This window comes from Urocampus carinirostris, chromosome 6, assembly GCF_059441175.1.
Source record: "Urocampus carinirostris isolate Australia breed hairy pipefish chromosome 6, RoL_Ucar_1.0, whole genome shotgun sequence".
Taxonomy (NCBI): Eukaryota; Metazoa; Chordata; class Actinopteri; order Syngnathiformes; family Syngnathidae; genus Urocampus; species Urocampus carinirostris.
In genome coordinates, this window is record NC_142354.1 from 40,119,387 (window position 1) to 40,143,729 (window position 24,343).

Consider the following 24,343-nt stretch of genomic DNA (forward strand, 5'->3'; position numbering starts at 1 on the left):
TTTTCGAATGTCGTCGTAGCGCGCACGCACGCGCTCCCCTCTTCCAGTCTGGTCCTGGGTGGTCGCAACTGTCGTGCAACACGAAGGAAATTCGGGGCGCGTGCATTCTTTGCAGGCACAGTTTTGTTATTGATTTCTATCAAAACGACGGGCATCAGACGGCAGCCATGAGCAAGGTGCAAGGAGCGATGAAATGCGTAATATATCTCCTTTTCGTCTTCAACTTCATCTTTTGGGTGAGTCCATTTCAACCATTATTGAAAGGATGGCTCTCGGAAATATTTCACTGGAAATCAGCGTGTGATGCATTCTACGAGTGGATGTGCTACATCGTCACGGGAACGCTTTATTTCGCAATTCCCAAAAACAGCAAGCGGTGCACTATGTTGTTGTTTACAGTCAACAATGTACATGATTTTGTTGATGCTGCATAGAAGAAACACAGGCCACCTCCACAGCCATTCTCCATTACACACAATTATGTGCTCATTAGGTATTCTGTTTACCAGGGTTGGGTAGGGTTGCTTTAACTGGATTACTTTCAATTACTTTTGGATGACTCCAATACCAAATATGCTAATAAAAGACAAAATAAACTAAATATGAATAAAATGACTGAATTTTGTGCAGGCTTGGGGAGTAACGGAATACATGGAACGGCAAAAATGATGTTGGCAAGCTCTTTGGATTTATTTTTATTTCGTTTCTGTCGCATTTTATGTTAGTTTTGCCGGAGATCAAAGAGATCAAAGCCAGGAGAGAAAGCTTACCACGTGTTGTGAGTCATCATTTTATTCATATTTAGTTTCTTTTGTCTTTTATTAGCATATTTGGTATTGGAGTCATCCAAAAGTAATTGAAAGTAATCCAGTTAAAGTAACCCTACCCAACCCTGCTGTTTACTTACAAGCCAGATATACATTATGGTCTATAATAATAACATAAAACAACGTTTTAGAATATAAATAGCAATACGAATGATACAAACAATAGCATTTTGAATGCATTTAAAGAAAGAAAGATAATTTATCACAGTGTTTCCCAACCTTTTTGGAGCCAAGGAACACTTTTTTTTTCTAGAAAAAAATCTCGAGGCACATGTGAATCAAAAATGCTTTAAAATAAATTCCCATCAACTCTAACAATCTTCCCAATCCCTGCTGAAGAAAAATTAACCCCAGATCATGATGCTTACACCGCCATGTTTGACAGTAGGGGTGATGTTTTGGAAGAGTGGCTAGGAGAAACCATTTAAGAAAGCCTTGGTCATCACGGAAGTGTATTAGGGGTCGTTCTCAGGCTGGAACATTGCCATGCGACCCAGTTTCTAGATAGAACAAACAATCTGTCGGGGGCCGGACTAGTAGATTAAAGCGATAGAAAAAGAGATAAAGAAATAAGACAAATAGGGAGGGAAAAGAAGAGAGGGCGGGACAAAGAAAGAAAAAGAGAGAGAGGGAGACAGCGTGAGAAACAAAAGATAAAGAGTCGTGAGAGAGGGGGAAAAGCAAGGGAGGGGAAGAAAGAAATTCAAAGAGAAATAGAAAGACAGAAGGAGAGAAAAGAGAAAAGAAAGCGCAAAGGGTATGAAGAGAGAAAGAGAAAAGGGAGAAAAGGAAAAAGGAAGTTAGAGCAAAAGAGGTTAAAAGACACAGAGAGAGATAGAAAAAGACAAAGAGCAACAAAGGAAGAGAAAAAGAGAGACAAAGAGAGTGAAAGAGACAGAGACAGAGTAGGATTAAAGGGACGGAAAAGAAAGAGAGAGAGCGAAACAAATAAAAGTACAGAGTCTTTGTGAGAGGCACCTGGCTTTGGCAACATCAAGTTGACATATTTCAACCTGCAGCTTGTTTTTCTCTTGCGCTTCTCTGAGTGTTGTCTCGCAGGCCGGATTCAATCCCTTAGCGGGCCTGATCTGGCCTGCGGGCTGCCTGTTTGACACCTGTGTTCTAGAGGAAGAGGATCATTCCACGATCCAGTATTTCACAGTACATGCTTGAAGTTGTGTATCCCTCAATGAAATGCAACTCTCCAATTCTAGTTGCACTTATTCAGCCCCAAACCATGACATTCCCAACCCCATGCTTGACCTTACGCCCTATGCGAATAAAGTATCTATCTATCTATCTATCTATCTATCTATCTATCTATCTATCTATCTATCTATCTATCTATCTATCTATCTATCTATCTATCTATCTATCTATCTATCTATCTATCTATCTATCTATCTATCTATCTATCTATCTATCTATCTATCTATCTATCTATCTATCTATCTATCTATCTATCTATCTACCTATCTATCTATCTATACAAACATGGTTGTACTGCTCACCTGGTTGCCGCCACACATGCGTCACACCATCTGAGCCAAACAAATTCATCTTTGTCTCATCAGACCACAGGAAATCTTTCTTTTCATGTGGTCAACGTGATGTTTCTTCAGCAATGTTATATCAAACATTATAATGAAATCTCTGCAGAAATGTGAGGGGTGGACTCACTTTTGTGACATACTGTATTAAACCGAGACTTTATTGACACACGTATAGAGTAAAAGCAGAGAGACTTTTCAACCAATCAGAATGCAAAACATAATGCATGATACAAATCACCAAGACTGTGAAAAGGGAACTGTAGTATAGCGAGCGTTCACTGTACATATGTTTGTGCTAAATAATATTATCTTTGTTTCACTCAAGGCTAACACATCAACCTTCCTTTTAGTCATCATCTTTCCGATCTCCTCTTATTTCCACTCAGTCGCTTTACTTCCACATCCTCTCACATTTAGTGACCCTATAACTAGGGTTTGAAGACCTTTCGGTCTCCCGACCGCATTACTTGCCTTGCTGTCTCTTAGGGAGTAGAGATAGTTCGGAGGGGATCCGCAGTGCCCTCGCTCCCTCCACCTTAGTCGCCTCTTATGACAGGCAGCAAACCACGGTGAGAGAATTCTCAGACCTCCCAGAGGGAGAGGGCCCCTCACCACAAGACCAAAATAAGCATTCTCACCGTCAGGGAATCAAACCCGGGTCTTCCGCCCAACTGGCAGAGATCCTGATCCACTACACTAACAAGTGATAGGTGCTTAACTTGTTTGGGTGTTTGGGCATTTGGGTTGGCCATGGTCCAAATTTTTTGTTTTTTGCTACTTTTTCCTTTTTTCTTTTCTTTGTTTTTGTGTATGTGTTTGTCTTGCTGTTGGTTACCTCTCTCAAGGGATAGGACCGGGGTAGATAAATTGAAATAATTTCATTTAAGTCTTATATAGTGATTAAATTGTACCTTTCATTCACAACATTTTGAGGTCTCCAATTTGTTACTGCTGCATGAGCAATCTTGAAGTTAATGCTGCATTTGACCGCTAGATGGCAGCATGTCACTGAATATAGTTTCATGTAATCGACCAGCACTACCGCTGAGATCCACCGGTAGATTGTGATCAACGCAATGAACACCTCTGCTGTAGATGATGCTTAACTCTACACACAATCTCTCTTATAATTTATTTATGTATTTTTAAGCAAAATATGTCTAGGCAAGGTGTGAGATCATATATTATTCTCATATTGCACATTGAGTGACCTTGGGCTATGAGCTTGCGGCAACAAGATAGGCCAAATATGATATCTAGCTTGTTTTTTTAGGTCATTCGGACTCCTGGAGGAATGCTCGGATAAGAAAACCTGTTAGAGGAAGAAGTATATACGGCAATTCTATGGGTTTGCTTTTTTTTTTGGGGGGGGGGTCTACATTTTTAGACTGAGACTGATACACATATCAATATTTGTGTGTCATTAGAAAATGAAAGAAAATCTTCTCTTTGCAAAACAGACATGGTGAGCAGCTAAGCATTACCAGAAACCAGCAATAAGCGCGAATCTGGCTGGAAATTAACCGAAAGACACAGCAAAAGTGGCGCTAACGCCAGGCTAGCCGGCCAAACAACACACGGGCAGTAAAAAAGCGTCAACCTTGAGCAGACAAAACAAAAAAAGCTCTCAGCAGCCGCACAAAATACCAACAGGAACACACGCGAAACACAATTGCCTACCCCCAAGCAGGAATTAACGGTATGCAATCGATGTTCACTACAATTGCCATATGTTTCTGAGCTGCCTCTTCAGGTTGTGTTAATGGGATTTGCCATTTTCAAAGTGTTGAGTTCCTTCAATGACGTCACAGCTCTACAGCAAACAAGTCAGATCAGAAAACTTTGAGAACACAATGCTCGAGCATGGAATATCTTGCAACATATTTTGCATAATTGCTGGAAAAAAAATCTGTTCTGGAATACCTTGAAAGTGGTGTGTTGTATTGTAGAATCCTATCTGCTTATCCATTTTTCATGACTTCTCAATGGATGAGCAAAAAGTTAATTTCCAATCAAAAGGTGCTTAGAAAGGAATTGCCAAATATCAAAGCAAAAAGTTATTAGATTTAGATGTTTATAAGTCTACTAATAATTCTGAAAATGTTATCCAGTAAACACAAGAATGAGCACTGAATAAAAACAATTTGTATGGTATTTATATTTTTATTTACATGTGGACCACCATGTGATGAGAATTGTTTTAAAATGCAATACAGTGGAACCTCAATTCTCGACCATAATCCGTTCCAGAACTCTGTTCGAAAACCGATTTGTTCGATCACCGAAATCATTTTTCCCATTAAAAATAATGTAAATCGTTTTAATCCGTTCCAACACCCTGAATGTTTACCTTGAATGTTTAACGTTAACATAAAGCTAACCCGGGCTAATCGTACGTCCGCGTTATCGTATTTTTCCGTACGAAAGATTACGCTAACATGAACGTGTAAAAATAAAAAAATCAGGTCGTTTACAAGTCATTTAGCACCCGGGTCTCCACAACAAGTGGTGAGCGGTTCATTGGAAAGGGGGCTCCGTTCCAACACCCTGAATTTTGGGCTCAGTTCCAACACCCTGTATGTTTACCTTGAATCTTAAAGCTAACCCAGGCTAATCGTATGTTCGCGTTATCGTAATCTTCCGTACGAAAGATTACCCTAACATGAACGTGTAAAAATTTAAAAAAAGTATAAACAAAAGAATTATGAATAGGATTTCTTACCTTTGTGGTGGTCAGCAGAAGGCGCAGGTGGAGTAGTTGTACACACTACTTTTTTTTTTACCTGTAGCAACTATGCTGCTTGCAATGACTTTTTTCGGAGGGCTAAAACACTTGGTACACCTATATTAAAAGCGAAAGCAAAACGCGATCACAGTTGGTCACGAAAAGAGCGATCTACACCCGTACGCCGCTCAACATCGCATCCTAGCGTACGCACTCAGGCATTACCGGCGTTCGAACTCCGATTTTTTTGACCGAACAGCGAAGCAAGAATTTCTCGAAATTTTTGGTCGGACTCCGATTTGTTCGAACTGAGAGGCGTTCGAAAACCGAGGTTCCACTGTATATTCCTTAGGGTTGTGTATGACACTGTGATTCCGTTTTCGGGTCGGCGTCTGCAAGATCTAACATGCCAATAAAAGAGAGCATCATTATCTTTCTGAAGGCGTTACGGCTCTTGTATTGGCTCTCAATGGCGCCAGTGATGGACTGGACGCCATTGTAGTCCGAATCAGGCGCTGCCAATCACCCAACGTCGCTGCATTCAACCCGCACTTGTGTCATCAAAGGAGACAGCGGGCCTCTGTCAGGAAAAGGCTCAGGCGGCAGCCAAAAGAGGACGTGCACTCATTTGGCTATTTTGGGGGGAAGGGGGTTACATCACCCCTCTGACAATACCTCTCTACCCTGCACGGCTGTGAGATTGCCACTGTTATGTGGTCCAAGTGCACCGTGGGAAATTTTAAACCAGTGGTGCCTTGATTTACAGTAACATGTAGAGACATATGTTGGTCTGGAGAAAGGTTCCCTGTAATTTTCCTTACGGGTCTGAGCGTTCACATAAAGTCGATGAGCAACGCTTGAAACAACAGTGAGCAACGGCAATCCCAAGTGTGGCAACTAAGTCATTATCAAACATGTCCAAAACTTGACATTTTGCTGAGTTTCCGGCAATGCAAAAATGATTTTCACTTTTGAATGAATTGACTAATGTATTATTGCAAAGGTTGTACGGCCTACAAACGTCATTTTTTACAACAATTTTTTCACAAGATTTCCATTTCTTTTTTTTCCTGGTATCTTTTGTCGCATAATACTAACATTTTTGGAGGCTTTTTTAGTCGGTTGCACGATACAGAACTGTGTTTAATCACATTTTTTTAGTGGAAGTACACCAAGATTGACTTGGTATAATTGGAAATTATTTGAATGCAACACAAACTTTTTCTTCTTTTTCCCTTTTTTTTCTGTCTTTTTTAATTCCTTTAAGAAATTGTGTTTATTCTTTCCTAGCTGTTACTTTTTTCTTTTTGTTCTCTATTTACTTTTTTTCCTTTGTTTCTTTCTTTTTTTCTGGCTTTTTCCTGAATTGTTCCTTCTTTTTTCTCTTTCTTTTGTTTCTTTTTTTTCTCAGCTTTTCATTGCTTTTTCATTTTGGTATTTTTTTCTTTTTTGTTCTATTCCCGCCTTCCTTTAAGTCATTTTGTGCACAATTTTACATAATATTTGGTCTTGTAGGGATGAAAGAAGCAAAAACAACCCGAAGAGCCGTTTAGGACTCGAAAGAGCCAGTTACTTTTAGTGAGCCGAGCCGAAGAAGCCGGTTCTGGAAAAACTCTACTGACTTTACTCAACTTCGTTCTACTTCGACCTTGACTTCAAAATACCGCATTTAGAACACACCGTCGGGGGAACCCGTGTATTTTTACCTTCATGCACTGTAACTTTGACTTGATTCGCTTCTTAATTAGCAATTTTGAGCCCTGATTTTTGTTCGCTGGCTAGATTTTCTTGTGCGCTGAGAATGTGCGGGCAGTGCGCGATTGCTAAAGATTCCTTTACTTTGAGGGCGAATTCTAGATTTGAAATGTGGCAATATACAGCTTGAAACCTCCCTGCTGCTTTTATTGAGCAGTTTGGGATGACTTTTATCATTCTTTATCAACCATTTTCTTGACAGACAAATTAAGAATAAATAAAAATAAATGAACAAATAACTACAGACTGACTGCTGTCACTGACTTGTACCACGGACAGACTGAAAAGATCTTTCCTTCCTCATGCCATGAGGCTCTTTAACTCCACCCGGCGGAGTTGAGGCCCACATTAAACCACACCCCCTACATTGCATATTACCGTACTTTTATTGCAGTGTGTATTTCATGTAGAACTATTTAAATACTCTATACAACACGCTACAGTGGGTATTAGCACGTCACATTGGGTATTTGTATATTGTATTCTTTTTGCTTTATTATTGTGTTGTTCTCAGCGAAGGGATGCTGCTGGAAATGTGAATTTCCCTGCGGGGATGAATAAAGTATCTATCTATCTATCTATCTATCTATCTATCTATCTATCTATCTATCTATCTATCTATCTATCTATCTATCTATCTATCTATCTATCTATCTATCTGTCTGTCTGTCTGTCTGTCTGTCTGTCTGTCTGTCTGTCTGTCTGTCTGTCTGTCTGTCTGTCTATCTATCTATCTATCTATCTATCTATCTACATAATCTAAAAGATGTAGCCTTTCTACAGTCTTCAAGAAAATACTCATAGGACTAGTAATTGGTGACAAGGAGCAAATACTGTATCCTATGAGAACTTCCTACCTAATGTCCTTTCACTACGATTTCATTGCACTATTGAAAGAATAGTGTCTGTTTCACTTACAACTTAGGCCAGTCTTCAAATACTTTGTATATATTTTTGACTATATCCTGTATCCTGGCTAAACCCTATTTATTTGATTATCCTGGAATGACAAATCCTGTTGTAAAAAAACCTAACTAACTAACTAATTTGCTATCAGTGACAATTAGGACAATTCTAATTTTAAACACATTATTTCATGTTAAACACGCATAAGTGAACAAGCTATGAGCCAGTGTTTTGACCGAAAGTCAGTATGCCGTCTACGTCAGGATGCATTTTTAATGCTGTCTGTGACTGTTCCACTCCCTCAGTTATCCGGCTTTCTGGTTCTGGCCCTTGGACTTTGGCTTCGGTTGGATCCAGACACAGTGGAGCTGCTGACAGGCAAAGATGCCCCTGAATCCTTTTTTATCGGTATGTACAAACGCTTCATCCTGTGAATGGAAACAATGCATTTTTTTCCATCCTGCATCATGTTACAAAATAATATGGATTTAAAACAATTGCTTGGTGGTGCCAAACAGATCTTTCATGTCTTACAAAATGTGTTTTGCTGTTTGCCATGATGCAAGAAAATCCTTCATATACCAAGTTGTCACTTTCATGAATTATGAAAACATTGAGCAAGAGTTAACACAGGGCCTGAAAAATCCAACCCGACCCGGCGTGCAGGTATAAAAGCCCCTCGCTCACCCAATTGCAAAATCTCGTTGGGAGTCATGAGGGGACCAAACCCCCCAATTTCAACCCCTAATGCCGAGCGCCAAGCACAGAGGCAATGGGTACCAATGTTGTTAGTCTTAGGTAGGTTGGTAGATAGATAGATAGATAGATAGATAGATAGATAGATAGATAGATAGATAGATAGATAGATAGATAGATAGATAGACAGACAGACAGACAGACAGACAGACAGACAGACAGACAGACAGACAGACAGACAGACAGACAGACAGACAGACAGACAGACAGACAGACAGACAGACAGACAGACAGACAGACAGATAGATAGACGGATAGATAGATAGATAGATGGATAGATAGATAGATAGATAGATAGATAGATAGATAGATAGATAGATAGATAGATAGATAGATAGATAGATAGATAGATAGATAGATAGATAGATAGATAGATAGATAGATAGATAGATAGATAGATAGATAGATAGATAGATAGATAGATAGATACTTTATTCATCCCCGTAGGGAAATTCACACTTCCAGCAGTCTACCCCGTTGGTTATTAACAGATGAACATGATGCCCTAGGGGTGCTTGTAGCGGAGTGGATGACGTCACGCCAGTTCAAAAGTTCGACATCCCTGCAGCAGATGGAAAACTTTTCTTTGTGAAAATCCAGGGATCCACCACCTCGTGTTAGCAAGTCCGCCTCCTCTCCGATTCCCCCCGGCTTTCGTGTCTCTGTGTAGCGGCGTTGAAGCCGGATTGCTCCGGGTAGCTCCGGGTGGCTACACGTTAGCGTCCGGAATGCTAAACGTGAGCCACGTTTCCGCAAAACACAGCAACTGCATCCCTGTGCGCTTCGATGTTTTCCACCAGCACTCGATGATCTTATTTGGTCGTGAGTTCGCATTTACCATGATTACGGATGGTACCGAAGACTTATAACGCCGCTAGTCGCTTCGCTAGCTCCGGCTCTTCTTCCACGATAGGCCCCTTCATCACGCCGGCACGAGAATTCTTCAGGGCAAGGAGTTGAAATTCCTTGAATACACGCATTTTTTGTGCGCTAAAACCCATGTCCATAGGATAGAAGTAATCCATAGTGTAGTTGTCAAAACGGGAAGAAAAAACACCGAAGATAGGAGCAGACAATAAAACAATAGGGAAGCTGCTGGAAAAGGCAGCCGCTCGTGGCCGCAGGTGTGACCCGGCCGAGGCTCGAACGAGCAACCTCCCAGTCGTTGGGCGGGCGCCATACCCCCAAGTCCACCGAGCTGGAAGAGCATATGAGCATACTCATTATATTATGAATTTTAAATTGCACAACGATGGGTGAGGCCCAGCCTCACCTGCCATATCACTCATTTATGTCATGATCACACTTCCTTCCCATAACGCTCATTGATTAGCTAGCATATAATAGCTAATGAAGATAGCTGCTTGACGGATATACAGTATATGGAGAGAAAAAGAGCAAACAACGTAGTGCCTTATAATGCTGGACATTCCCTTCCGCTCCTGTAAAGGTTTTCAAATTGGAATCTACCTTTCTTGTGGAAAGCAGCACAATGGCTGCAAATGCCCTCAAGACTACAGAGGCTGAAATATATAGCTAGCAGAAATAAGCCTTTTTACTTTTCTCTAGCTGCTGTTAGGAATTAAACTATTAAAATGTACCGTTTACCAAATTATTCGAATTAGTTGTCTGACTCCATTAACCAAACATACCCTTCATTAACCCAACGATGCATGCTCTCTTTTCTTTTTCGGAAAAATATGGACAAGAGACCGGTATTTCCACACAGGGGCAGATTTATTTTCTTAAAGTATATAACTAAGTGAATTCCATCGAATTAGCCGAATTATTGTCGAATTAGTCTAATTAGTCTTCGTCCAGCCTCCCTCTCGATTGTCCCTTGCGATCGATCTTCTGAAGTTCTTCGGCCCATGTCTTTTCTCCCAAGCCGGCGTGTCGGCCACCCCCATGGACGGGCCAGGAACGCCCATGTGGGCTCCACCTTGTCACCACCTCGTCTGGACCAGTGCGTCACGAAGGCCCCTCTTGCACAGGGAAGTGCTGATTATTGAAGTTCTGATTAGCAAATCAGAGCCTGGCCTTCTCGGTCAGCGTCCTGTTATCAACAGAACTAAACAAAACATTCGCATTTGGAACGGCGCAACCTGTCATTGACCTTAAGCCTTCTCTGTGAAAAATCTTCATTGCATTCAATAAATATAACTTGTATGAAATTGTATATAATCCCTTATAGTCAATATAAATATAAAATCCTTCACTGCACACTATTCAGAAATCTATTCATAGTTGGTTTGGGTGCTTGAAATCCTTGGAATTGTTTGAATTTTAATGTTGTGTTTTAGAGGGTTAAAAAAGCGCTACAATTTTGGGCGAATTGCTTGTAAATGCTTGAAATTGTTGCCATGTTTTTCCAACAAGTCTGCTTTAAAATGACGCTGACATTGCTCTCTGGTGGCTCAAATTTGCCATTGCATTCCTTAATGTAGCACTGGTGTAATAAAAGACAAAGGAAACTAAATATAAATAAAATTAGTAAATTTTGTGCAGGCTTGGGGAGTAACGGAATACATGGAATGGCAAAAATGATGTTGGCAAGCTGTTTGGATTTATTTTCATTTAGTTTCTGTCGCATTTGATGTTAGTTTTGCCGGAGATCAAAGAGATCAAAGCCAGAAGAGAAAGCTTACCACGTGTTGTGAGTCATCATTTTATTCATATTTAGAGCTGCAAAATACATCATCCACATCAGATTTGTTCTTTAAATGGTAAAGGGAAATTGGGTTTAAAGTCCTTAAAAAGTGCTTGTATTTGTCCACGAAATGGTGTATGAACCCTGTCTTTCATAATATTCTGTCGGCCAGCTTGAATTTTCTACTTTATAATGATGGTAGTCTGCTAGCTTTCTTTCTCCTCAGCTCTTTTTGTTTAACAAAATCAACAGCTTGCTGATCTCCCTTGAGGCTTCATTAAATATGTGTGTAGAGCTCTGATTATCTGGAGGGGGACTCCAACACTCGAAGGGGTGACGACATCTCTGCAGGGATGCTAGAGATGCTAAGCTAAGCTAACGGGTGGCTCACCACAGAGCAGGACTTGCATGCACAATAGCGCTATACATTTTTGTTGTGGTGAAAAGAAGAACTGCAGATGAAATAGTGTCTTATTTGTGTAGTTGTAAAAATATATATATTACTAAATAGCTAGATAGCTAACTAGCTAGATAGATAGATAGCTAGCTAGATAGATAGCTAGCTAGATAGATAGATAGATAGCTAGCTAGATAGATAGATAGATAGCTAGATAGATAGATAGATAGATAGATAGATAGATAGATAGATAGATAGATAGATAGATAGATAGATAGATAGATAGATAGATAGATAGATAGATAGATAGATAGATAGATACTTTATTCATCCCCATAGGGGAATTCACACTTCCAGCAGTATCCTTGTGTTGAAAAATAAAATAATAAAATAAAAGATATAGAATACAAAAATACCCAATATAACGTGTTGAAATAGAGTATTTAAATAGTGCTACGGAAAATACACACTGTAATAAAAATAGGGTGATATTCAAATGTGGGGGTGGCGTTTAATGTGGGCTTTTACTCCCCTGGGTGGAGTTAAAGAGCCTCATGGCATGAGGAAGAAATGATCGGCTCAGTCTGTCCGTGGAACAAGACTGTGACTGCAGTTTGTCGCTGAAGCTGCTCTTCCAGCATTTGACCGGAAGCATGTGGACGCCTGTATGGACCAGCTGGCAGAGACGGGAAGCTGCGTCGTGGCCGTCTCAGACTTTCTGGAATAGTTTACAGGCTGGGGGCGTCGCTGCTGTCATGCACTTTCCGGACAAATTTTCAACATGTTACCTAGTGTTTACTATGTTTGTGTACTGGAATGCTAAATGTAATTCACCCTGGTCATCCTGGGAGGGGGATACCACTTGCGAGGTCCCTTCTCAAGGTTTCTCTTTTTCCTCATGCTGAGGTTTTGAGTTGTTCCTTGCCTGCATGTTGGTTTAAGATCAGGTAATTGTCATTGTAATCCTGTGTAGGTGTCATTGAAATCCTGTGTAGTCCTTTGAGACATTTTTGTGATTAAGGGCTATATAAATACATTTGACTTGACTTGACTTGACTGTCAGAACCAGAACAGATACAGGACCCAATCGCGTGATGTTCTCACACAAGCTTTTTATTTTATGGGAAATGGGGAGTCATGCACGTGAGGAAGCCGGTCTGGCGTGGAAGGACAGGACGCCAGAGACCGACGAGATCAATAACGAATTAGGGTAACGAAAATAAACAGGAGTAACTAGACGGGAACCTAAACTGGAGAAACTAACCAACAGGACAAGAATAGACGGAAAACCAAACTGGAACCTGAAATTAAACGGTACAAAAATAAACAGGAACAATACCAGACTGCAGATATCACAGGAAAACAGGACAGAACCCACGTCTTCGTTGACAGGCTGACACTGAAGCAAGAGAGCGCTGAGCTTTATATACACCGAAAGTCAATCTCTAAACGAGCCGCTGCTGGCACAACACGGGCGGGGCCAATTGGGCACAATGGCAACAGTGACACACATGGGCAAGGCCAATTGGGCACCACGGCAACCGTGACACACACACACGGGTGCGGCCAAGTAGGCGCCATGGCAACTATGACACACACGGGCGCGGCCAAGTAAGCGCCATGGCAACCATGACACACACGGGCAGGGCCAATTGGGCACTACAGCAACCATGACACACACGGGCGTGGCCAAGTGGGCGCCATGGCAACCATGACACACACGGGCAGGGCCAATTGGGCATTACGGCAACCATGACACACACGGGCGCGGCCTATTGGGCACCACGGCAACCATGACACACACGGGCGCGGCCAAGTGGGCGCCATGGCAACCGAGACACACACACGGGCACGGCCTATTGGGCGCCATGGCAACCATGACACAGACAGACAGACAGACAGACAGACAGACAGACAAACAGACAGTATTCTTTTGTTTATTTTCTTTCGCCGAATCGTTCGCTTCAACACACGTGTTTTTCTTGCCTCCGCGATCTTCCGAAGAATTTCTCCGCCGTTTTTTCGTGCCGGAATTCTTGCCGTTGTCAGCACTTTCTGCATTTTTCCAACGACTAGTCCTCTCGAGGTGCTTTTTTATGTCACACGTGTTCTCATTGTTTGTAAGGCACATGTGATGCCTGTATTCAAATTACGTGCTCAGACTTTCTCCCTAAAAGAAAAAGTTAACCTTGAACTGTATCTGAATTTTTCAATGCTTTTTCTTGATTTCAATCTCGTGTATGTGCAGCCGTATACATTCTACTGGGCGCCGGAAGTTTAATGATGGTCATTGGCTTCCTTGGATGTTTTGGGGCCGTGCGGGAATCTCAATGTCTTCTCGCCTCGGTAAGTCAGAGTTGACTCATTTTACATATCTGCTGAAGTTTATAATGAAAATTTACAGTATGAGAAATGCAGTTTCTATGTAAACTACAAAGAAAAACAATCAATGTTCATTTTTCTATTCTAGATGTTTAAACACAAAGGTTAGTTCATAACATTTACAGGAAGAGTGCCATCTAGAGCAGCGGTGGGCAATGTTCCCTGTAATTTTCCTTACGGGTCTGAGCGTTCACACAAAGTCGGTGAGCACCGCTTGAAACAGCAGTGAGCAACGGCAATCCCAAGTGTGGCAACTGAGTCATGATCAAAACTTGACATCAAGTTACATTTTGCTGAGTTTCCGGGCGATGCAAAATTATTTTTCTCTTTTGAATGAATTGACTCATGTACTACTGCAAAGGTATAATAATACTAACATTTTTGGGGGCTTATTTAGTCGTTTGCATGATACATAACTGTATTTAATCACATTTTGTAGTGGAAGTACAATGTTGGCAACAAGATTGACTTGATATAATTGGAAATTTATTTTATTTATACCTGTTTTTTCTGCCTTTTTTAAATTCCCTTTAAGAAAAATATCATTGTGTTTATTTTTTCCTAACTGTTACTTTTTTCTTGCTTTTTTGTTCTCTATTACCCTTTTTCCTATAATTGTTTCTTCCTTTTTTTCTGGCTTTTTATCTGAATTTTTCCTGCTCTTTTTCTCCCCTTTTGTCTCTTCTCAGCTTTTCACTACTTTTTCATTTTGGTATTTTTTTTATTTTTTGTTCTATTTCCCCCCCTCCCTTTGTCATTTTGTGCATTATTTTAACATATTTTTTGGTCATGTAGGGATTAAAGAAGCAAAAACAACCTGAAGAGCCGTTTGGGACCCGAAAGAGCCGTCCCTTTTTAAGTGAGCCGAGCCGAAGAAGCCGGTTCCCTGACAAACTGTACTAACTCTACTCAACTTGGTTCTCCTTCGACTCGACTTCAAAATATCGCAATTAGGACACAAAGTCAGGGGAACCCGTGTATTTTTACCTTCATGCACTGTAACTTTGACTTGAGTTGCTTCTTTTGGGTCCTAAACGGCTCTTCGGGTTGTTTTTCCTTCTTTAATCCCAACAAGACCAAATATTATGCAAAATTAAGCACAAAATGACTTGAAGGAAGGGGGGAATAGAACAAAAAAGAAAAAAACACCAAAATGAAAAAGTAGTGAAAAGCTGAGAAAAAAAGAAAAGAAAGAAATGTAGGAAAAAAGTAAATAGAGAACAAAAAGAAAAAAGTAACAGCTCGGAAAAAATAAACACAACGAGATTTTTTTTTAAAGGAATTTTTAAAAAGAAGAAAAAAAAACACAGAAAAAATAATAAAAAGTTTGTGTTGCATTCAAATAATTTCCAAATATATCAAGTAAACCTTGTTACTAACATTGTACTTCCACTAAAAAATGTGATTAAGTACAGTTCTGTATCTTACAACCGACTCAATAAGCCCCCAAAAATGTTAATATTATGGGACAAAATTTATCAAGAAATAAAAAGAAATGGATATCTTGTGAAAGAATTGTAAGAACAAACGACGTTTGTAGGCCGTACAACCTTTGCAATAGTACATGAGTCAATTCAACTAAAAGAGAAAAATAATTTTGCATTGCCGGAAACTCAGCAAAATGTAACTTGATGTCAAGTTTTGGACATGTTTGATAATTAATTATCTTGCCACACTTGGGATTATGGTTGCTCACTGTTGTTTCAAGCGCTGTTCACAGACTTTGTGTGAATGCTCAGACCCGTGGAAAATTACAGGGAACATTGGTCACTACTTTGCTGTTTGCATTTCGTATAAGTGATGACAGTGTCAAGGAACAACTTTCAATTTAATTTGGGGCTAAAATTTTTTCATTTGTATATCTCATCTCATCTCATTAGCTGCACCGCTTATCCTCAGTAGGGTCGCGGGGGTGCTGGAGCCCATCCCAGCAACATTCGGGCAGTGGGCAGGGGACACCCTGAACTGGTTGCCAGCCAATCGCAGGACACATAGGGACAGACAACTTGCTCGCTCATTTGCTCCTAGGGACAATTTGGACCGGCCAATCCACCTGAAATGCATGTTTTTGGAATATGGGAGGAAACCCACGCAAGCACGGGGAGAACATACAAACTCCGCACAGGAAGTCCGGTAGCTGGATTTGAACCCACACAGGAGGTTCCCAAGACCTTAGAACTGTGCCGCACACGCGCTAACCACTGCGCCGCCGTGCTTCCCTCATTTGTATATATTTTTTCTAAATTATGAAAAAAAATCTGCAACCTTTCTTAAATACCTTATTCAACATTTGGCAGCTCTGGTAAGTTTTTCACAAACCAACGTACAGTTGGTTTATTTTTAGAGTTTGAAGTATAATCAGGGCGTATTTAACTGAAAAGTACCACACATAATAACTGTTGGTTAGCGCGTCCTCGGCACAGTTCTGAGGTCATGGGATCGAATCCTCCAGTGTGGAGTTTGCATGTTCTCCCCGTGCTTGCGTGGGTTTCCTTCAGGCACTCCGGTTTCCTCCCTTAGTCCGAAAACATGCATGACAGGTTGATTGCCGGTCTAAATTGTCCCTAGGTGTGAATGAGCGAGTGAGTTGTCTGTCCCTGTGTGCTCTGCGACTGGCTGGCAACCAGTTCAGGGTGTCCCCTGCCCACTGCCCGATGATTGCTGGGATGGGCTCCAGCACCCCCTGCAACCCTACTGAGGAAAAGCGGTGCAAATAATGGATGGATGCCTGCCTAGTGGTGATACGAAGGAGAAGGACGATTTGAGATGAGTTAGCGGACCAGGGTTTGACCTGAAGCATGTGAACGCCTGCATGGACCAGCTGGCAGAGATGGGAAGCTGCGTCGTGGCCGTCATAGACTTTCTGGACTAGTTTACAGGCTGGGGGCGTCGCTGCTGTCATGCACTTTCCGGACAAATTTTCAACATGTTACCTAGTGTTTACTATGTTTGTGTATAGTAATGGTAATTGTGATTCACCCTGGTCATCCTGGAATGGGGATACCACTTGTGAGGTCCTTTCTCAAGGTTTCTCTTTTTCCTCATGCTGAAGTTTTGAGTTGTTCCTTGCCCGCATGTTGGTTTAAGATCAGGTAATTGTGTCATTGTAATCCTGTGCAATCCTTTGAGACATTTTCGTGATTAAGAGCTATGTAATTACAGTTGACGTGACTTGATTTGACTTGATGTTTTCTCATGTTCCCCACCCAATTTTGTCTCTTTTGCAGTTTTTCGCCTGCCTGTTGATTATTTTTGCTGCAGAGATTTCAGCCGGTGTGTTTGGCTTCATCAACAAGGAACAGGTAACCAAAGATAAAGTGGAAAATATAGGATGTAAATCCAGTTTTGATCACTGAAATATTGTGAAACTGTGAAACACTTGAAATGCGGGAAAACATTCATCTACAGGAAATATGTGGGGTTCATCAACGATATCATAAGATATAGTCTACTATCAGGATTGTGTAGGGTTACTTTAACTGGATTACTTTCAATTACTTTTGGATTACTCCAATACCAAATATGCGAATAAAAGACAAAAGAAACTAAATCTGAATAAAATGATGACTCCCAACACATGGTAAGCTTTCTCTCCTGGCTTTGATCTCTTTGATCTCCGGCAAAACGAACATAAAATGCCACAGAAACAAAAATAAATCCAAACAGCTTGCCAACATCATTTTTGCCGTTCCATGTGTTCCGTTACTCCCCAAGCCTGCACAAAATGTAGTCATTTTATTCATATTTAGTTTATTTTGTCTTTTATTAGCATATTTAGTATTGGAGTTATCCAAAAGTAATTGAAAGTAATCAAGTTAAAGTAACCCTACTCAACCCTGTCTACTATTATAGCTAACTTAGACTACTGCTTTTCAACTAGTGTGTCAGAACCAGGACAAATGGTAGACCCAATCGAGTAACGTTTCACACAAAAGATTATTGGTATATCGAGGAAAAACAAACGTCAGCGATCCGGTGCTCGCTGGACGAGGGAAGCAAGCCGTGTTTGCAATGCGGAAGTGGATCTTCTGGAGCGGGAGATCGTAGTGTGGTCAAATAGGAAAAAACGTGTCGATAGCCGGAGCGGGGATCAGAGCGCAGTCGGTAGTCTAAAACCGGTCGTTAGCCGGGACGGGAGATCAAAACGTGGTCGGTAGTCAAAAAACGGTCGTAGCCGGAGACAAACTGGGAATCAGGAACAGACGAGTGGAATACGGGTGACAAAACGGGACCAACGGGAATCAGAGTCAAGTGCTTGCCTTGTGTAAACAGAGGTTCGCTGACGGACTGACAAAGGGCGAGTGAAAGCACTGAGCTTAAACAGGAGGGGGTACCAATCAGGTAACCAGCAGCAGCTGGCGCCAAACGAGCAGAACACAAACTTTTTCTTCTTTTTTCCGTGTTTTTTTTTCTAGTTTTTTTTTTTAATTCCTTTAAAAAAAATCTCATTGTGTTTATTTTTTCCGAGCTGTTACTTTTTTTTGTTCTCTATTTACTTTTCTCCTACATTTCTTTCTTTTCTTTTTTTCTGGCTTTTTTTTCTAAATGTTTCCTTCTTTTTTTCTTTTCCTTTTGTTTCTTTTTTTCTCAGCTTTTCACTACTTTTTCATTTTGGTATTTTTTTCTCTTTTGTTCTATTCCCCCATTCCCTTAAATCATTTTGTGCATAATTTTACATAATATTTGGTCATGTTGGGATTAAAGAAGCAAAAACAACCTGAAGAGGAGTTTAGGACCCGAAAGAACCGGTTCCTTTTAGTGAGCCGAGCCGAAGAAGCCGGTTCCCGACAAACTCTACTAACTTTACTCAACTTCGTTCTACTTCGACTCGACTTAAAAATAACGCATTCAGGACACAACGTCAGGGGAACCCGTGTATTTTTACCTACATGCACTGTAACTTTGACTTAAGTCGCTTCTTAATGAGTAATTTTGAGCCCTGATTTTTGTGAGCTGGCTAGATTTTCTTGTGCGCTGAGAATGTGCGAGCGGTGCGCAATTGCGCACGCGCGCAGCTTAGAGAGAACACTGGGGGTGAGCCTTATATTTCGGAAAATACGGTAGGCAAGGGAGTTAAACATGCAGTTTAAGAATGTCACCTTTTGAATTGAAAAAATATTAAATGTATACATCTCACCATATTTTCAAGTGTATTATCTATTCTACTTTACCTATATTTTAAATTGATCCTATATATATTTCACCAGATGGTCGAGGAGGTGCAAAAATTCTACAGCAGTTCCATCGGTGATGCGTCCAATTCCAACGCAACTGCCATTACACACATTTACCACAAAATTGTAAGTCCGTTTTTTAAAATATTATATGCAATATATTCATATTCAAGTGAAAACAACGTTTTTATGAAGCTCAACTGCTGTGGAGGGACGACTTCGACGGCGACATCTGAGCTGTGCGCTGACGTCACGGAGGAAACCAAGGTAGGTGAATATGTGTGTCCAGTAGATGGCGCTCTCGGATTATCAATTTCTAGAATACGAGAGGTGCTTTTCAAAAGGTCTTATAAATGGTGAGTGGGTCAAGTGAGATGATGCCAATTACCTGACGGGTGCAAACCAGGGTTGGGTAGGGTTACTTTAACTGGATTACTTTCAATTACTTTTGGATTACTCCAATGCCAAATATGCTAATAAAAGACAAAAGAAGCTAAATATGAATAAAATTACAAAATTTTGTGCAGGCTTGGGGAGTAACGGAATACACGGAACGGCAAAAATGATGTTGGCAAGCTGTTTGGATTTATTTCCATTTTATTTCTGTGGCATTTTATGTCAGTTTTGCCGGAGATCAAAGCCAGGAGAGAAAGCTTACCACGTGTTGTGAGTCATCATTTTATTCATATTTAGTTTCTTTTGTCTTTTATTAGCATATTTGGTAGTGGAGTAATCCAAAAGTAATTGAAAGTAATCCAGTTAAAGTAACCCTACCCAACCCTGGTGCAAACAATGTATCTCAAATGAACACTAGGTTTTCTTTAGTTTCTTTGTTTTAGGGTTTTTGTTACTTAGATTTAAAATGTTCCCTTTGTTATTTTTAATTAAACACTTCATATTTTGTAGAGTAGTTTTACATGGCGTAATCCTAGACACCGTTTTTTTCTTTTGGTAGCTAAAAGAAAGAAACTTAGTTTAATCCCTATCTGGTAAAACAGTAGCGATTTCATTGATTCAGACCTCTCCTCTAAAGATGCATGGAAGGCCGTTTCATTAAAGGGATAGTGTGAAGCGCATCGTAGTGGTAAAAAAAACATTCATTAAAGGACGACCAATATTGGTCTGAATCACACCTGCGAGAAGGTTTTTTCCTTCTGTATACTTAACTCTACTATGCTATTACTATGTTATTACCGTGTTATTAACAGATTGTTTAATTAAAGGTTAAAATAGGCTCAGTCAATGACTAAAACATCACGCCAGTTAGAAATCAAATTTCTTAGAAAACCACAATGACCTGTGATACATTTTCAGAACCAGTCCACGGGCTACTTAGGTGGTCTTAGAGGGCTACAGTACAGTAATATATTGGAGACCCCTGCTTTGGTGTAACATACACCAAGGAATCATGTTTTTTTTTTTTTTACTGTACTTCTTTTTGAAGAAAGTGTTGTTTATAGTACATAGATAGTTTGTATGTTCTCCCCTTGCTTGTGTGGGTTTCTCCCCGGCACTCTGGTTTCCTCCCACATTCCGAAAACATGCATGTCAGGTTGATTGCCGGTCCAAATTGTCCCTAGTGAGAATGAGCAAGCGAATTGTCTGTCCCTGTGTGCCCTGCGACTGGCTGGCCACCAGTTCAGGGTGTCCCCTGATGGCTGGGATGTGCTCCAGCACTCCCGCGACCCTACTGAGGACAAGCAGTGCAGATAATCGTTTCATGTATAAATAGACTTTGGGCCGTAGGTGTAGAGGGTGAAAAGCAGGGCGCTCAGTACACATCCTTGGGGGTAGCCAGTGCTCAGTGTTAGGATGGGAGGGACGTGGTTGCAGATTTTTACGGACTGTGGGCGGTTTGAAAGGAAGTCCATTATCCAGTGGCAGATGGAGGAAGAGAGTCCTAGGTAAGAGAGTTTCTCCACCAGGATCTCCGGGATAATGGTATTGAAGGCTGAGCTGAAGTCCAGAAAGAGCATTCTGACGTAGCTCCCCCAGTGGTCCAGGTGTCTCAGTGCGTTGTGAAGTGCTGTGGATATGGCGTCGTCAGTGGAGCGGTTTGCCCGTAGGCAAACTGGTGGGGGTCCAGTGTGGGTGGCAGGGAGTCCTTGATGTGCTGGGACACCAACCTCTCAAAGCACTTCATGACCACAGGTGTAAATGCGACAGGCCTGTAGTCGTTGAGGCTTTCCACTGCTGACTTCTTGGGGATGAGAAGGATGGTGGAGGTTTTGACGCAGGGTGGGACGGTAGCCTTTGACAGGGACTGGTTGAAGATGGTGGTGAAGACCCCCAGCCAGATCACGAAAACGTTTTGGTTTTCTTATGTAGTCTTGAAATCTGCCAGTGATCTGCAGGCTGGATTATCCAAAACAAATGTCCATTTTCCATTTCAGGATTGCCTGACTGCAATTACAGATTTCTTCAATGAGAAGCTGCATCTCATCGGTTACGTCGGAATCGGCATCGGAGGAGTCATGGTGCGTGTTTCGCGGATTGTTAAGTCTGTGAACGCAGCACCGGTTCTTTAAATGTCTTTTGTGTTTTCAGATCCTGGGGATGATCTTGAGCATGGTGCTGTGTTGCGCCATCCGGAACAGCAGGGAGGTCATATAGCAGAGGATGGCATCACGTACTTGGACCGATCTCGCCTCTTCTCATTTCACTTTTGCATTTAACACACCCGCTTTGCCTGTGGCACGCTTCTGTGACATTCCCGCTGTAAATACGGAGGCGTCCTACATACTTGTGTGCCTCGTTGTTTTCGTCTTTTTTACAGAACGTACGTTCTAAATCTGCTAACTGGACAGAATTTGTGCTACAAAGTCTAAATTGCACGTACCACATTTTCCAGACTATAAAGCGCACCTAAAAAAAACAATTTGACCATTCATTTGAAAGTGCTCCTGGTAACACAGTTCACTTTATATACCGTGGAATAACAGTGGATAAGGTTGGTAATGCACACAGTAATTAAAGGTACAGTGGAACCTCAGTTCTCGACCATAATGAGTTCCAGAACCCTGTTCGAAAACCGATTTGTTCGATCACCGAAATCATTTTTTCCCATTAAAAATAATGTAAATCGTTTTAATCCGTTCCAACACCCTGAATGTTTACCTTGAATGTTTAACATAAACTTAAAACTAACCCAGGCTAATCGTACGTTTGCGTTATCGTAATCTTCCGTAGGAAAGATAACGCTAACATGAACGTGTAAAAATTAAAAAATAGGTCGTTTACAAGTCATTTAGCACCCGGGTCTCCACAACAAGTGGTGAGCGGTTCATTGGAAAGGGGGCTGTGTTCCAACACCCTGAATGTTTACCTTGAATGTTTAACATAAATTTAAAGCTAACCCAGGCTAATCATACGTTCGCGTTATCGTAATCTTCCGTACGAAAGATTACGCTAACATGAACGTGTAAAAATAAAAAAAAGGATAAAGAATTATGAATAGGATTTCTTACCTTTGTGGTGGTCAGCAGAAGGCGCAGGCAAGATCAGACACTCGCACACCTTCAAATTTTGCAATTATTTCTTTCTCAAATGCAATAGTTGTATGCACTACTTTTCTATTTTCACCTGTAGCAACTTTGCTGCTTGCACTGACTTTCTTTGGAAAGGGGCTAAAACACCCGTACGCCGCTCAGCATCGCACCCAAGCGTACGCACTCACGCATTACCGGCGTTCGAACTCCGATTTTTTTGACCAGCAAAGCAAGAATTTCTCGAAATTTTGGGTCGGACTTCGATTTGTTCGAACTGAGAGGCGTTCGAAAACCGAGGTTCCACTGTATGTGTTACCATACAAGGTTTTACGGGATTTGCACCGTGATTGTGCAATGATTGATCAATCAAAAAACTTCGTTGACCAAAATGGCAAAACATTGAATGTATAGTATAAATGTCACTTTTTACTAATGACAAAATTGGAGGGCTTCCTTTCAGTGCTAGTACATATATAGAAATATATGATAAAAGACTATTTTTGGGGTTGCAGAAAATACAGTAATTTAAATATCAGGACAGGTGTCGTGGTTGTTTTTTCAGGACTGGGTTCCATTTTAAGCTTGCATGTCCCATGTTTGCTTGTTTTATGAAAATACTATGCATGTTGTATTTTGAAATTGTGCATAAAAGAGAATGTCAAGTTTTATGAGCAGCAGTTGGCTGGCAACTTAAGAAAAATTACTTGGACTCCTATTTATGTCTGTATTTATTCACCAACCAATCTTTGTACTTTGTAAACAAACTCAAGTTTATAAGCTTATTAAAGAAAGTTTAGCAAGTACGACTATAAATGAACTGCGCATTATTTTGGGTGTGCCAATACAAACTAGAAAGCATCTTTAGGTGGCATTGTTGCAATGTAATTTGTTTGGGATTGTTCGAATAAAAAAGTGGAAAGAGATTGCATTCTTTTAATCGGAGTGTAATAATACACAGTACAAAAAGTAGCATTGTACAGTGGAATCTTTTTTCATTGAAAAGGCATCAATCACTGTAGGATGAAATTTCAGGTAAATTCATATGCAAATTGAATGGACTATGTGGACAAAACACATATAAAAACGGACACTCACAATGGAAGGGATTCACAGTGTTATGTGAGAGTTGTTGAGACTTAAAAACTGCAGAGCCCTTCAATGGAATCACTCACAGCAACGACATACCATAGAAAACAGAAAAGCTTTGAAAATAAAACCCGTGTATTTTTAGCTCCTCGCGCCCTCATGGAGGTGAAAAAAAAAGGAGCTACCGGAAAGAAGGACCATCGCCACTTTGCACTCGGCCGACGATCGTGAAATTGCGAGTCGATGCAGAAGCGAAGGTTAAGCCACCGAAAGTGGTTCAAGTGCAACACATCTCCTATTCTTCTTGGCAAGGGTGTAAACTGATAGAATGTAGCTGCCATTCCCGGCCATCCTTTCTGCTGAGAGGTCGCTTGCACACGTTTACAGGAACTTTTCACGGCGACAGTACACGGAGAGGAGAGTTGTCCAGGATGTACTCGCCCAAGCCCACAAAGTACATGACCTGGGCGATGCCAAAGAGTGGCGCAATGACCAAGGCCCGGCAACCGGCGCCTTTCAGGAAGGCTGCGGGTCCCTCTTTCTGAAGAATTTTACTGTGGACAAAAAGAAAAAGGCTCGGGGTCATTCGATAAACACATCTGAACAGAAATGTATTTGACTTGAGACCTGCATGGGCATGTTCA

At 41.0% G+C, this 24,343-nt stretch overlaps 2 protein-coding genes across 3 annotated transcripts in view; one reads left to right on the forward strand and one right to left on the reverse strand.

Annotated features, from left to right (window-relative positions):
- On the forward strand, positions 1-23,536 carry tspan2a (tetraspanin 2a). Its single transcript, XM_088339000.1, has 8 exons — positions 1-236; positions 8,072-8,174; positions 13,818-13,915; positions 17,179-17,253; positions 19,159-19,251; positions 19,321-19,392; positions 21,519-21,602; positions 21,673-23,536. Exons 1-8 carry the CDS (start codon positions 168-170, stop codon positions 21,736-21,738), a joined length of 660 nt encoding a protein of 219 aa, XP_088195126.1. The 5' UTR covers positions 1-167; the 3' UTR covers positions 21,739-23,536.
- slc25a55a (solute carrier family 25 member 55a) overlaps positions 23,533-24,343 on the reverse strand; it is a 10,867-nt gene continuing 10,056 nt past the window's right edge. For both annotated transcript variants that reach the window (XM_088338998.1, XM_088338997.1), the window contains exon 10: positions 23,533-24,253. In XM_088338998.1, the coding sequence (XP_088195124.1) occupies positions 24,094-24,253 (160 nt within the window). In that variant the 3' untranslated portion in view covers positions 23,533-24,093. The remainder of the gene's footprint in view (positions 24,254-24,343) is intronic.

Excerpts from the sequence above, each read along its gene's own strand:
- tspan2a (XM_088339000.1), top strand. The coding sequence starts at position 168 with ATGAGCAAGGTGCAAGGAGCGATGAAATGCGTAATATATCTCCTTTTC. Across the intron at positions 13,916-17,178 it reads CTCAATGTCTTCTCGCCTCG|TTTTTCGCCTGCCTGTTGAT; the intron begins GTAAGTCAGAGT and ends TCTCTTTTGCAG. Across the intron at positions 19,252-19,320 it reads CACACATTTACCACAAAATT|CTCAACTGCTGTGGAGGGAC; the intron begins GTAAGTCCGTTT and ends GTTTTTATGAAG.